Genomic DNA, 14,917 nt, shown 5'->3' on the forward strand with positions numbered 1-14,917 from the left:
TCCACATTATTGAAAATATTTTCTGTAAAGAAAGAAAAGGGAGCTGCTGTGGCCATCTTAAGAGTACCATGTCCTGCCATCTTCTCCTAAACACGCTTTGTCCAACCCCAGCAGGTATGTTTGGGAACATGAAAACTGCAATAGGCAAGTTCTTTTTCAGATAAATGCATATTTTAGCACATGTATAATAAGAAAATACTACACTTTGGGAACATAAGAGATCTTTAAAGAATAGAATTTGAAAAAGAACTTCAAAACATTTACCTTGGAGATTAATGTTAGCAAACTTTTAGACCGTACTGACCTGTTAGGTTTGATTCACTTTTTATAAAAATTCACAGCAACTCCCTATTTCAAGCAATCTGTTTGCTGCGGATCATGGACAGAGTGAGTGGAATGGGTGTACATTTGCAGAGAAAAATATTCTGACACGAATTTGAGTTCTCTTTTTCTTCTCTTTTTTTTTTTTCACCTGGAATATTTTAAGACCTGAGAAGATGTCAGAAAATTTAACTTTAAAAATGGAGCATGTTTTGAATGTCAAAAAATCATAATCAGAAAACCAGCTCTTTTCTTATATCTCTTTTCTATAAATAATAATGATAAAATGTTTTTTATCTTTTTATATAAAGAATTATCACCTCACAAAAGAAAGTCCTAGTGGGTTTAGACCTACATTTGGACTGAAAAGAATGTCTGTGGTGAATGGCGAATTGTAGCATAAAAGCCTGAATGAAAAGAATGTTCACGAAACCTCACACAAAACCTCCGAACCATTATATCATGGGCTTCCCACAATATAACACAGAGCTCTATATTCTAGGAAAAGCCTGCCTGGTCTACTTATCATTTCTGCTTTATGTAGTGTACTGTGTGATTGCTAAATTAGTGTATAATGCATTTATAATATTTATAGTACCAACATTTAGTTAAATAACCTTTATGTAAGATTTATGTTGATTTTTTTTTATTTCTCATTTAATGGCAAATTATGAAGAGCATGTTTCATAAAGATAATTCTCCATTTAAATTCATCAGTCCATTAAATATTAAAATTATGTTTCTGATGCAATCGAGAACAAATTTGTCCAGCTTCAGTGATTATTTGCACTCATAAAAATTAGGCTTGATTAATAAAATTTAAATGCTTGATTAAGTTGACATTTTCATGTTCCATTCTGATTTATTAAAATTAGTCCCTGCCTGGTATGCTGGTGTAGGTTTACCTTTCCCCTCCTCTTACCCGACATCCTGAGCAAGCCTGTTGGAAAGGAGTATTTTGCCTTTGGATTCAATGATGGTTTTAGTAAAATGCCCTGTTCTTTGCTCAGGGTACGGCCTGCCTTTGTCTTTATACACTGTGTATGGTGGAGATTTGTACTACAATAATCAAGAAAGATGGTTCTTTCAAGTATGTATGAATATGACTGGCAAAATGGCATAATACTTAGAGTATTTCTGTAAATTTCAGTTATCAAGATGTTTTAATCTGTTAAAGTTTACTTTTGCTCAAATTTCTTCATATGCTTTCAAAAATTAATATCTAGTTTTTATTTTTGTGGGATTTATATAGTTTTTATTTTCGTGGGATTACATAGCAATGGGGTTATGGACACAGGAAATCTCACTGTGGCAATATTATTGTTTTTAAGCTGAAAACCAAGAAGAATGACTAATGGCCATAGCAAACCATCTGTTTCAATAGGACTTACAAGGGAACTCTTCAAGAGAGGTAGTAACTTATACAATGGCTATACCCCCTTAATACTCACACTGGCTTGCCCTGTTTTATATATGGTAAGGTGCTCAGGTGTCATTCATTGAGCACTTGTTGTATGCTAAACACATTGTAATTGTCTCTTAAATCTTCAGAAGACCCCAACAGATAGCTATTGTCCCCATATTATTGGTAACGAAATTGAGGACTAGAGAGTGAATAAATTTGTATAGCTAACAAGTAGGAGGTTTGAAATTTAATCCCAGGTCTTCATTGGAAAAGTGTAGTGGTAAAACTTATTTTTAAGATGTTTTTGCTGTTGCCCATGGGAGAATAACTCATTTGGGAGCTTTGTTTAAGTGACCTGACTTTTCTCTTATTTAAGCAACGTTACCAGAAATTTACTTATTTTTGAAAAAAGTGATAGTGTATAATAGTCATTTTATTTTATTTTTTGCATGATAACAAATGACAGAATATGTCCTTGAAGGTGTTTGGTCACTGAAACGTATTGTTCCAGTTCTATGTACACGATGGTAGAAGGTCCCTACAGTTGCATGCTTTTGAAAAATGTATCTCATATAATGCTTATAAAATGAATATTCTGAGTTATTGAATTCCGAATAGTTCTGATTTTTAAACATTTTCCACAAGCAGATCAAGATGTGTCATTTAGATTCCACTTTTAGTTTGTTAACTGAGCTCTTGTAATTTCTTGTCACCTTTCTGCTCCAGGAACAGTAAGTCTCCACAAATATTATGTGAAATCCTCTTCCAACACCACCCACTCCACAGGGCATAATAATCAAAGCAAACTAGTTACGAGGTCACAAGTCAGCCAGAAGGTTGGCCCCACTGTCCTACCTCCCTCACCATAATGTTTCTAAGAGTTTGGGCTATCAAGAGGAGAGTGCAAAATTATTTAAAAAGGACAGGAAATCACCAGAAATAGGCAGGACAACACATCCACCCTGAGACCAAAACTGTGGGTATCCTTTTTTTCTCCTCTCCTAAGTCTCACTCCTCAATTACAGAAATGAAAACAATGTGGGTGTTGATTTTTTGGAAGGAGAACAGAAATGATAAAACCACTGGGCTGACACATGGATGGATACTTGGGCTGGGTGCTTTGCAGAACTGACAGAGGGTGAATTCTTTGGCTCCATGGGAGGCTTTGAGGGGAGCTTAGGGAGTTGGCTTTTCAATGACTCTCTGGAGCACCAGGAGTCAGCTGGGGCTCAATTATAAAAAAATTAAAAAAATAAAAAACTCAGCCATTTATTGGTACAAGACCTTCAAGTTGCCTTCAAACTTACCGAAACAATTGATTTTTTAGAAAAGGAGCTGGTTTTCAGGAAAGAACTAAGAGTACCTTCTTTGCCCCATTACATTCTCATACGCATCTCTGGAGAATCTGAGCAGGTGGGGAGAATTCAGGAAGACAGTGGGGGCTAAAATATAAGAGTAGCTGTAAACAGCCTCTATGGCAACTACCACTAACTTTAAACTCTAAGTCTCTTGTGAGTCTTAATAGATCTAAAGCAAGAAGTGTGCATTCCAGTGAGGAAGATCTTTAGAAAACTGACTTAAACGTAGAAGTGTTTTCTTTTGCATCTTTCCTTATATGAACTGACATGTCACACACTGGTGATACTCATCTTCCACTAGTCTACAATTTTGTCTTTCCAATTTTAAGCTCAACTGCAGTTTGAGAATTGAGTGAAAGGACAGCCAATAAGCTCAACAAGTATTAAAGGCAAACATAGAGTTACTAAGTGAAAGAGACAGACCGAGGAGTGAAGAACTATGGCCACAGAGAGAGATTTAGTCCCCTTTTCTTTGCATACGCAGCACACACGCACATCTGGGATGATCTAAATGCCTTTTGTCTGCACATTCTGCATGTCATATACAGATCTCTATCACTGCACCAATTATATTCACATATTTGATTTAGTAGTTTGGTTCCCTCACTAGACCACAGACTCTCCTGGGCAAGGAGCATGTCTTAATCACCTCTGAGCAACAGCTAACACTGTTGGTTCCTGAAAATGTTCAATAACATTTTGTTGAATGAAAATAATTATGCATAAAAGCTAGGCAATTTTTGATTTGGAAAGAGAGATTGGACTAAAATATTTATTCATTCATCGAACTTTTTTAGCAATTATTATGCTGCTATGGGGGAGACATTTTGCTCTGTGTTGGGATTAGATAAGCAAATGGAAGATACAATTAGAACAATCACAAGCTGGTGAGCAAGACTCACAGTGAGCCAATTATTATAGTCAGAGTGTTGTGATTTTTATTGTTATGGTTTCTTTTTAATTTGGTAAGGAGGTCCTCTTGAAAGTGACCATAACGCCGGGCATGGTGGCTCATGCCTGTAATCCTAGCACTCAGGGAAGCCGAGGCAGGTGAATCGTTTGACCTCAGGAGTTTGAGACCAGCCTGAGCAAGAGTGAGACCCTGTCTCTACTAAAAATAGAAAGAAATTATATGGACAACTAAAAATATATATAGAAAAAATTAGCCAAGCATGGTGGTGCATGCCTGTAGTCCCAGCTACTCGGGAGGCTGAGGCAGGAGGATTGCTTGAGCCCCGGAGTTTAAGGTTGCTGTGAGCTAGACTGATGCCACGGCACTCTAGCCCTGGCAACAGAGTGAGACTCTGTGTCAAAAAAAAAAAAAAAAGAAAGTGACCATAAGCCAGATAGCCACTTTCTAGGAGAGCTCTGACCAGGAGAAAGTTAGGTTCAGGTCTGTTGGTCAGGTGAGAAACAATAAAGAGGTGAACCCCAAATGCATAAAGTGGAAAGAAACTTATTACTTACTGGTCCCAGAGAGGTTAGGGGTGCCAACAGGAGACCAAGTCTGGAGGCAGCAGAGAGCTCAACTAGTAGGTGGAGCATGAAGGAGAAAGAGAGGGCCTGTAGGACCATGCCTTTATTAAGGCCCTTGGGCATCAACTCTTGGCTAAAGAAAACGTGTGAAAGGGGAACTTACTAACTCAATGCTGGTGTTGACCATTAGGTTTTATCATGGTCAGCAGCTGTGGGGGGTGTTTAGTTTGGAGTCAGTGAGACGAGGACCAAGTGGGCTACATCGCAAATAACCACACAGGGACGGCAAGTTTTAATTAGCCAAAAGTGATGGGGTACAACTGGGTTTCAAATAACTTATGTCAGGCCTAAGATAGATACTTAGGCAGCATCTGAAACAAATTTATGACAAACAAGGACATGAAAACTCTGAGGAGTGGGCTTGCTTAACCTTTAAGAGTATGAGTTGGTAGGGGTGGTCTAGTGGCTGGGGCTGAGACAGGGAAATGAGGGATGGCTTTTCAGAAGACATAATAATTAGTCATTACTGAGGCACAAATGTATGAAATGTTAAAATATTAGTGGGTGTCAAATTAGTATAACTACCAAAAATCTTCAAAATGCAAATACTCCCACTCAAAGTCTTTATTCAAGGACTTTGTCAAAAGACACTACCAGAAAGGTGCCCAAAGATTTGTTTAGGACTTTCTTTATATCATTGAGAAGACAAAAATATTTGAAACAAACATTTCTAAAAACAGTGTTTAATTAAGAAAAAATATAGTATCCATATAGTGAAAATTATGCATCCATTCAAAACAATGCACTAGAAGATTTTTCAGTAATATGAGGGATACCTCTGGATATGTTGCAGAATGTAAAAAGTAGGTAAGCTAACAGTGGGTTCAATTTTTGTAAAAAACAAAATATGAGTGATAAGCAAGAATCATATTTGTAAATATATTTTTGGGAAAAGAGTAGAAAGCATAGAGAAAGTGTGTAGGGTATTTGGGAAACTACAAAGATACTCTGCTCTAGATGCTCCTGCTGTTGCTGGGGCCACCCCACCCTTAGTCCTCCTCTCCAGAGGCCATGGACCTACCACCTTTCAAACCTCTTCTTTTCCCCAAGGTGAAAGGCCCTGCCTTTAACCCCTTTCTCAACTGTGGGGCTTTGACCCCCATGGTGGGGTGGCCACCTGCTCATGACGCCAACCAGGTCCCCTACAAGTACATGGTGCAGCTGGAAGAGTGGCCCTGAAGCCCACCCCAGAGCAATGGACCCCACCCTAGAGCAATGCACCCCAGAAGAGTCCCTCCCTCACCAGGGCTGCAGCTACCCAACTGCACCTGTGTCCTTGCCAGCCTTCCATGGCTGTGGACCCACCGGGTATTGGACTCGGACCTCAAACCCTTCATCTGTCGTGCCTGAGGCAAGGACTTCAAGTGCTTCAACCAAGCTACACATCTGTCCACAGTGCGCACATGGCTGCCAGGCAGCAGTGAAGCTGATGAAGTAAGTTGTCTCCACTAAATTCAAGACCCTGCCTACACTGCTCTTCTCCAGGCCACACATCTGTCCCACATGGCGCCTGGTTCTGCTGAGGTTACTGTGTTATTCTGGCCCTCAGTTTCCCCATCTATCCAAAGGGAGAAAGATCCTTCCTTTCTTCCCTCCTTTCTAGCTGTGTCACGGAGACCAGGGGGTTGCCTTCCCTGGGCCCGTGGAATGGGTAGATTGGAGGAGAGGCAGAGAACCCAGGCCTGGGAGCCAGTCAGAACTAGGGTCCCATCCAACTGTGCTGTGTGAGCTTTTCCAAATGGCATAACCTCTCTGTGCCATGATTTCCTGCTCTCCCAAGTAGTGAACAGTTGTCCAGAAGAAAGAGATGACAAAAGAGTATGGCATGGTCTGTTTCATTTCTGTTTCTCACCTATTTGGTCTACTACTCCCACCTTTTTCTCAATAAACATTGTATACTCTAAAATAAATAAACAAAAGCAAACCAAAAAACACATAAATAATCTTTCTGGAATACAGGGGAGATAAATCTAAAGCTATGGTTTGGGTGGGGCCTGCTTATGAGGGGTCTTCTATTCCGTGCTTGAAGATGTTGGGGAACCACCAACTTAGCACAATAACACAATCAGAACTTCATTTCAGAATGATCACCTTCCTCCAGGTCTTGAGATAAGAATACAAGGTGTGACTGTGATAAAGTTGCCAGATAAATATAGGACATCCAGTTAAATTGGAATTTCAGATAAATAATGACTATTATTTAATATAAGTATACCCTGTTGTTATCTGAAATGCCAATTTAATTGGGCACTTGTGTTCTTATATGCTAAATCTGGCAACTCTAGTTTGGGGACAAATGCATAGGGCTTTAGGGCTGGAATTTGAGGAAAATATGCAAAGTAGAAGGCCTGGTTCTCAGCTGGGAGGGAGGGGATGGTGGCATGGTGGTTGTGGTTGGTGGGGGGACTTGGAATGAGTGGAGAAAATGTAGAAATCCTGTTGGTCCATGGCCAGAGCCTGATGATGTGATGGTTGTCAATACGTTAGGACACCACTCTGTACAGAGAGTGAGGATCTAGCCAGGCTAAACAGTTGGTGAACAGCTTTGAGAGGAGGATAAACTTTTCTTCTGACATCTGATTGGCTATTGATTTCTACTTCTTTATGTAGTGATTGTGTTGGAAAACTAAAGGTCTGGTTCTTTTCATCGTCCTCCTTTGATTTTTGTAAGCTAATGACCTTCTGAAAAAATTGAGAAAATTGCTGTTGAAATAAGCACGAAGAAGAAAAGAGTGATCATCCATTTTTAGATGTGTTTACAGGCTGTATGACTCAGTGCTGCTTCTGTTAAGAGCACTGAATATGTGGTCTTTTTTGGTACCGAGAGGCAAACACAGGAAACTTGTGGTCTATGCTGCTATCAGTGAATGATAAAACTCTCTTGAAGTAGAGAGGGTCTGACCGTACATTCCAAGTGTTTTGCATATGGAGTTCTCTCTTCTCTCAGCTTGACTTTGTCCAGCCTCTTTAGATCTTGTTAGGAATATTTCACTTATTCACTATTCTATGTTTTCAAATAATCTACCACATACTTCTTTGGAACTGAGCACTGGCTGTGAAAATAATAAATGTGTTCAATTTACAGAAACTCAGGTCAAACAACCAGATGTTTCTTTGGTGTTCATCCAAAGTTGGTGAACATCCCCAGTTGTTCGATCAACAGCATTTGTGGTGACAAAGGAAATTTTCTCCTTATAAGCTTTATTTCTAGAGATAAGTGCTCTGGGCTTAACTGGAACAGTTCTAAAGAGAAAAAAATATTCAGTACTATTCTAAAAGGGAAAAGAAGAATCCAGTATTTTGTCATTCAGGGGAACTAACTAAACATTTCAGTATTTACTAAAGTATTTTGGCAAGGCAGACTTTGTCTCAATTTGTGTCATAGTCATAGCATGAGTCAGAGAATGATTTCATTGATCTGCCCCACTCCTCAGTCTTTCAATGCCTCCATTGATTAGGTAACTGAGATTGTTGTGTGGGAGGAATATCATGACAGTGAAAATGAATGTTCTTTTAAAGTGTAATTAAAAAACACTGCTTGAAGAGTTTTTGGGTGTCAAGGAAATTCAAAAACTTTATTCACTAATACGAAGCATTCTCAGCTTTGATTTACTCCTCCTATGCTCATCTGGGTGAATGGAAGGTCTCTTGGTCACAGATGCTTCTGAGATTAATGGGGGCACCAATTCTTGAGAGGTTACTGGGTACCTTATAGGAAGAAATTTGGAGACATCTGGGATTCCATGCAAGTCCCTGGACACTTAGAAAGTGGCCCCTGGGGAAAGACTTGCCATGGGGAAAGCCTTGCACGTTACCATGGAAATAGCCTGGGGCTTTCAAACAGGGCAGAACTGGGTTCACATCATACCTACTCTGTGGAGTTCATTACTTATCCTCTTTGATCCTGCAGTTTCTCATTTGTAAAATGGGGAGAAAACCATTTAGAATTATTTACTCAATATAATTACTGTGAAGAATAAAAGGAAGTAATGTCTTCCAAAAGGGTTGGTAAGATACCTGATACATAGAAATTGCTTAACAATTGCCTATTGCTTTTCTCTGAAGGAGTGATTAGGAGATTTGGTGGAGGGGGTGAGTGTTTTTTCATCAATATGTCTGCTTGAAGGTAGAGTTATTGCTACTGGTTTTTCTGTAACTCAGGCGAGAAATCTGCTAGAATGTTACCCAGGAAGAGGTGGGGTGTACCACAATATAGCCACAGCAGGAAATGCGATTGGCTGGTGGTTAGGAGTATACACCCTTCAGATAGACTGATCTGTGTTCTAATACTGGCTCTGCCACTTTCTAACTGTGTGCCTTTGAGCAAGTTGTTTAACCTCTCTGACCCTGTTTCCCTGAATGTAAAGTAGACATAATGATACTTACAAGGTGAGCAATAGTTTGCTTGGTTTGCTTGGCCAACCTACTTCCTTCATTCTCTAAGACCGGATTCCCATTTCTTGAGGGAGGGCTCTTGCAGCCATGCTTGTTCCACATGTTTCCTTGTCTTCCCTTGCTTGCCGCAGATGCAGGGGCTAGCGGGGGAGGGTTACCTGACTTAGGAGGACCCAACCCATTGGCTGGGCTGACACAATCAGCTTCTCTCTCCTGTGGGAGGACTGAATGGCAGATGAATATAAAGTGCCCAGACTGTAATGAGGGCTCAGTAGTTTTAAAACCCAAAGTAAAGACCATTTCCTGGCATCTACTCTTTGACTTACCAAATTTCTGCCCACAGTAACTGTAATTTGGATAGTTATTACAAGCTTAATAGGCAGTGCAGGGGAGAATTTTCCCCAGGTTTTGGAGTGATGGCTCAAACCAAGACAAGGATGACATTCCTATCTTTAAATCCCTTTCATGCCAGGGACATTTCTGAGTGAAGCATGTATCAAACGGTTTTTTTCTGAAAAAGCCTAACAATTCTCATGCTAGAAAATTTAATGTTGTGGTCCAAATCTAGATAGATTCAGACCTAAGACTGCTTATTTTTAACAAGTTCAACTGGGAAACAGTGAAGGTGAAATACTGTTTTTAACCATGTCTTTTTCTTATGTGCACCCTCTGAGACTACAGCTTTAGCCTCCGGAATGACTGTTTACTTATCCTGTCCTTAACAGGTTCAGCTCATTAAATGTAGCAAAACTTATTCGGTAAAGATTACATCTCATTTTTCTCATTAAACTAAAACAGGCACCATGGTAAGGAAAAGGTAGGGGGTTTCAGCTCCTGTGATCTTATAGATCTCCAAGAAAGGAAAGGCTATCCTTAACAAACAATAAACACACAAGGAAATTCTTCCCTATTTTGGTATTAATCTCAACTATCAACCAATACATTGAAGACAGGATTTTTACCCATCTATGCACTTTTTTATCTTTCACAGTGTTATTTTCTTTTCAACTTTTTATGCCATGGAAATATTGTTTTCTTTTCTCTCTTTGCTAGACAGACCCAAAGGTCATTTTCATTTTTTTTTTTATAGTTTTCAAACTAATTGAATTTTGTTTGTTGAATGTACAGATGTGTCCCCCGCCCCCACCCTCCAGAGCAGAAAATTCTCTTTCTCTCTCTCTGTCTCTCTCTTTCCTAAAACAGAAAGTTTCCTAGTTTGGAATTAGCCAACAGTGTGATTAATGCACCTCAGAGATCCTGTGAAGTTTTCACATATGCTGAAAGATTCTGCAATGTCTTTGGGATATCAATAAGGACTTAGGGTAAAATATCATTCCTCTAGTGCTGTGCACTACACCAGAGAGCCGCTTAGTCACAGCACGGTGACCCCTACAAACACTGTCCCTTAATTTGCATATATGTGTGTATAAATATATATGTCCGTGTGTGTGTATGTATGTATGTATGTATGTATTCTGCAACCAGCAAAGAATAATCCAGGTTTCTTTTCAAAAGGAGCAACCAGTTCAAATGCACAGCTGGGTATGCCAGAAAACACATAATTAGACAAATTGGATTTAAGAGTTACATAAGGTCTCAACTGAGCCAGTGAATAAGAAGCTGAATGAAAGGTTGTGATTGCTGCTCTGGTGCCTGGAAAGAACAGAATATGTGGATATGTGTGTTTGGGGCAAATAAAAGGCAATTACTGGGAGTTATGGAGTGTAGTTGGCATTCTGTGAGAGTTAGGCTATAGAATGTTTCACAGTGGGCTGTGCCGGGGAATAAAATGTTATCTATGGCTAAAAGGAAGAGTCTGTTAGAGGAGATGTGCCTAAAAGGAAAAGGTTTGGTAAATACTATTTTGGAGTTATATTTAGGGAAAAAATAAAGGGCAGTAGAAAAATTATATAATATGTAATTTTTCAATAGGCTATAAAAAGACTTAGAGAATTTTAAGCACAAAAGGATATGTTATATATTATTATTTCTCTTTCCAGCCAAGGCAGGTATATTCTGGACCTTTCTAGCCAAAACAGGTTTATTCTGGAGCAGATAACAAGTAAAGTCTATAGTTTCAGAAATTTTTACTAAGAATACTCAAAGCAATGACTAAATACTGAAGATAAGTCCCTTCACAGAATTAAGAAGCTAAAACTAAATTACCAGTGTTTCCTATTTGCAAATAATCTTATTTGAAAATTTGTCTCAAGGCAACTGCATGAAAAGTAGATATTCTTCTCTCTCGATATTATCCCTGAAATAAATGGGACAAAAAAGCAATTGTCTGAGAGAGTCCTATTTTCTTAAAGAAAACATCCTGGATTAATTGACAAAAGTACCTATTAGTCCCCACGACACCAATGCTTATAGCATTTGGGGCTTGTCTCTCAGTGAGCAAGTTAAATCTGTAGCTATAAAATCCTTGCCAATAATACTAATAACTTCTTGTCTATTGATGCTGCCTCACCATTAAAATCTCTATTAGGAATCTCATGTTTGGTTTGATAGACTTTACAAAAAAGGTTTTGAACATCTCTAATTTGCAAAGCACATGCTATAGACAGTGGAAATTCAAAGATGAACAATGAGTCCCTTCCCTCAAATTTATAATCTAGCAAGAGACAGAAATATAATAGCGGAGTAAACATGGTGTGTTGTCGGCAAATTTGCCAGGTACTTGGTAGTTGTACATCAGGATTTTTCTTTTATTTTGATGGTTAAGAAAATTATTTTGAAGAAGTATATTTTGCTGGTGTTACTATTTGAAGTGCATTTTGCTTGTGTTATTTAAAGGGAAGTTCGTTTATGTCACAGGTATGTCTGTGCAACCATCACACTGTTTACTATTATGATAAAGTATTATACAATACTTTTAAACTGGTGATCAAATAATTCTGCATCATGATAGGCACTGTAGTTGGCAAAATGTACTGATCATAAATCAAATTGAGACCTTTAATGGAAATTAAAAAAAAAAAAACTATGTAATCTGATGAGGAGCAAGTAGATTCTCATGTTTGACAAACCTTTAAATTCTTCTCAACTGATGTCTATCAAGTTATCAAATTGCAAATGTCATGTTTGGAGAAGAGCTCCCTCCCCCCATTTCTTTATCTATGGGGAAGAGTTTTGAAGTATGCTTGCTAGGGGTGCAGCCACAGAGAATCCAAGGGGAACAGAGCGTGGCAGAACAACAAATGTGATCACAGTGTAGTTAGCTTCTGCTTTTTAGTCTAAAACTCTATTCCAGAGAGAGAAAGTTGTCTCACACATTCTAAAAACTTTCAAAAATGCCAAAGAGGGCAGGTGAATTTAGTATAAGTTTCCCTAAGTTAAATAAAGCTCTTCATCCTTGAGCTGGTATTTCAATACACCCCTGACACAGAGAAGGGTATTTGCTGTTCAATGAGTGTTCATTGAATTAAGGTGCTTTATACACTTCCCCATGCCAACCCCCATCAGTGCTTCCCTCCTGCCAATGGCAGAGAACAGAGAACTGCATTAAGTAAAATACATTCCTCTGGTTTGATCTTTAATAATTTTGTGATATTATGTCTGAATTCAGGATTAAGACATAAAAACACGTAATGAGAATAAAAGAAACAATCATTTGGAGGAACACCCATTTAGGATTAAAAATCATAGCTCATTCTGTGGTGTACCTCTCACTTTAGTCTCTACCAAGATGAGTAATGCTAGACATAGGTGAATACTTTCTATTGTGTTAGGACCAAAGAGCTGTTAGTTTTGATCTGATAAAACTTTCCTCTAAACTTGAGTATTTATAGACAGAATTTCTGGTTTGTAAAACCAAATTCAATGTTGATCTTGTCTGAGGGACTAGGAATAAGAACAAAAACACACACAAGTAAGGAAGTAGAGACTTACTGTATCACGTTGCCTGTTATCTTTCCCTGATATTATCAAGAAGTAGTTCCATGTCAATAGTAATAACAAAACCAGCGGTATCATGTAGAGCTCAAAGTTCCAGACAACAAAGAGAAAGAGCTGGAGGAGAGAGAGGAGAGAAGAAGAGATGAGTCAACACTGAATTTCATTAAATGGACTCTTATTTATATGCCACTTCAAAAACCACAAAGCTAAATGCTTTAGAAAGGCAAGATTTATCTTGAAAACAAAGCCTGGGGAATTGCTAGGCATTTTTCTAAAAGCACAACTGACCCTTGGAAAGTCACTGTTAAGATTTTTAATCTGTTTAATTTCTGTGAAGGAAAAACTGGTATCATTACATTGTCGAAGAGACAATTTTAATTTTTCTCCTCCAGTGAAATTATTGTTAGGTTGGACAAAATAAAAAACGGCAGCAAAATGAGCTTCACTACATTGTCAGAAATAACTCCGTCTATCTGCCTGAATGATAAAAAATGAATCACTATTTAATATCAGGGACTTTTTAAAAAAAAAAAATCTCACTTGGATAATACAATGTAACAAGTATAATAGGCAGATGAAAATACCAAGTCTACACCAAGAACCCCAAAGGTTTCAAGTTATGAAAAAAGCATTGCTACCAACAAGTGTAAAAAAAAGTTGGCTTAATGTGTAGCATTACCATAGAAATTAAATAGCTATTGAAAGAAAATTTTGTAAAAGTAAATTTAAAAATGCCTATTTTTTTTTTTTCTAATGTGATCTTCTCTAAGTATATAAATTTTTTCATTGTAAGACAAATGTTAGATTAAGAACTCAGGGTGGCAGATGGAGCCATTCTAAGAGCATTTACATTGTAAAACAACACAAAACGTTGAATATAAGGTGTGACTCACTCCCGCCCCCCTACCAGACTCCTGTAATGCTGGACAGATCATGTAAATTCTCTGGGTCTGTGGTTCCTGCTGTCAAATTAAGGTAATGTTCAGTCAGGTGGTATTTAAGAGCTGGATTCCACTCCTGATTCTAATGCTAACTAGCCACATAACCTTTCAGCAACTTACATATCCTCTCTTTAATTTCTTCCTGTAGAATGGGGATAATAGGAGTATTTACCTATAGTTGTGAGAATTGAATAATTGTGTTCAGGATTTAACAGACTTCTTGGTACCCAGTAATTGTGCAAAAACAAAAACAAAACCCATTATTGTGTAAATGTTATTAATACCTTACAAAACTCAGAAAGATAACTAATTATTGACTAGGGTCCTTAGGTAACACAAATTCTAATATTGAAAGCTAGAAAGTCCTCTGACTGCTAAGATTTAGCTGAACCATAGCATAACTGGGAATTTCAGCCAGCTGCTTGAGGTAACACAAACATTTTGCCTTTGATAGGTCAGGAGTTTTAGGGGCAGTGCCGGAAGGATACTCATGTCACGCAAAGCAGCATGGGCCATGTGAATTCTTCTTAATAAATCTCGCTCAAGCCTATAGCCTATTTAAATGGCAGAGAAAATTAAGCCATGTGGAGTGATAGAGAGACTCTTGGCCTTAGAAAGTCACTTGCCTCAGTGTCTTCATATCTCGACAGAGGGCTATATACCTGACCACTTTTAACATCCCTTCTCTAATATTTAAAATAACTTCATGACTTTGCTGTACCATCTGTTTTTTTTTTAATGTGACATTAAATTTTGCAAATTGTATATATTTTACTGAATTCTTTGATATTCATAACCCAAATGGACACCAAGAAAGAACAAATAACAGTTAATAATCCAAGAAATGAATTTTGGAGAGATTACATGATAACTATAGATTCAAGAATAAGAAAAACTCCAAATATTGCAATGCATGAAACATGAGCCATATCTTTTCTTATTCTACTAGAAAAGTAGGAAGATTTCCAGAAAAATAAAATATTTTCATTTCACTTTTGAAATTTATAAAATATGTACAAGGATGATATAAATTATAATTGATGGTTATGATTATTAAAATGTAT

The 14,917-nt window shown here is 38.0% G+C and overlaps 1 protein-coding gene across 6 annotated transcripts in view; it reads right to left on the reverse strand.

The window, feature by feature from the left end:
* Positions 1–14,917, reverse strand: part of MCTP1 (multiple C2 and transmembrane domain containing 1) — a 494,950-nt gene that overhangs the window by 76,280 nt on the left and 403,753 nt on the right. For all 6 annotated transcript variants that reach the window (XM_069491905.1, XM_069491904.1, XM_069491903.1 and 3 more), the window contains one exon: positions 12,907–13,026. In XM_069491905.1, the coding sequence (XP_069348006.1) occupies positions 12,907–13,026 (120 nt within the window). The remainder of the gene's footprint in view (positions 1–12,906; positions 13,027–14,917) is intronic.

Source organism: Eulemur rufifrons, chromosome 17, assembly GCF_041146395.1.
Source record: "Eulemur rufifrons isolate Redbay chromosome 17, OSU_ERuf_1, whole genome shotgun sequence".
In the NCBI taxonomy this organism is placed as follows: Eukaryota; Metazoa; Chordata; class Mammalia; order Primates; family Lemuridae; genus Eulemur; species Eulemur rufifrons.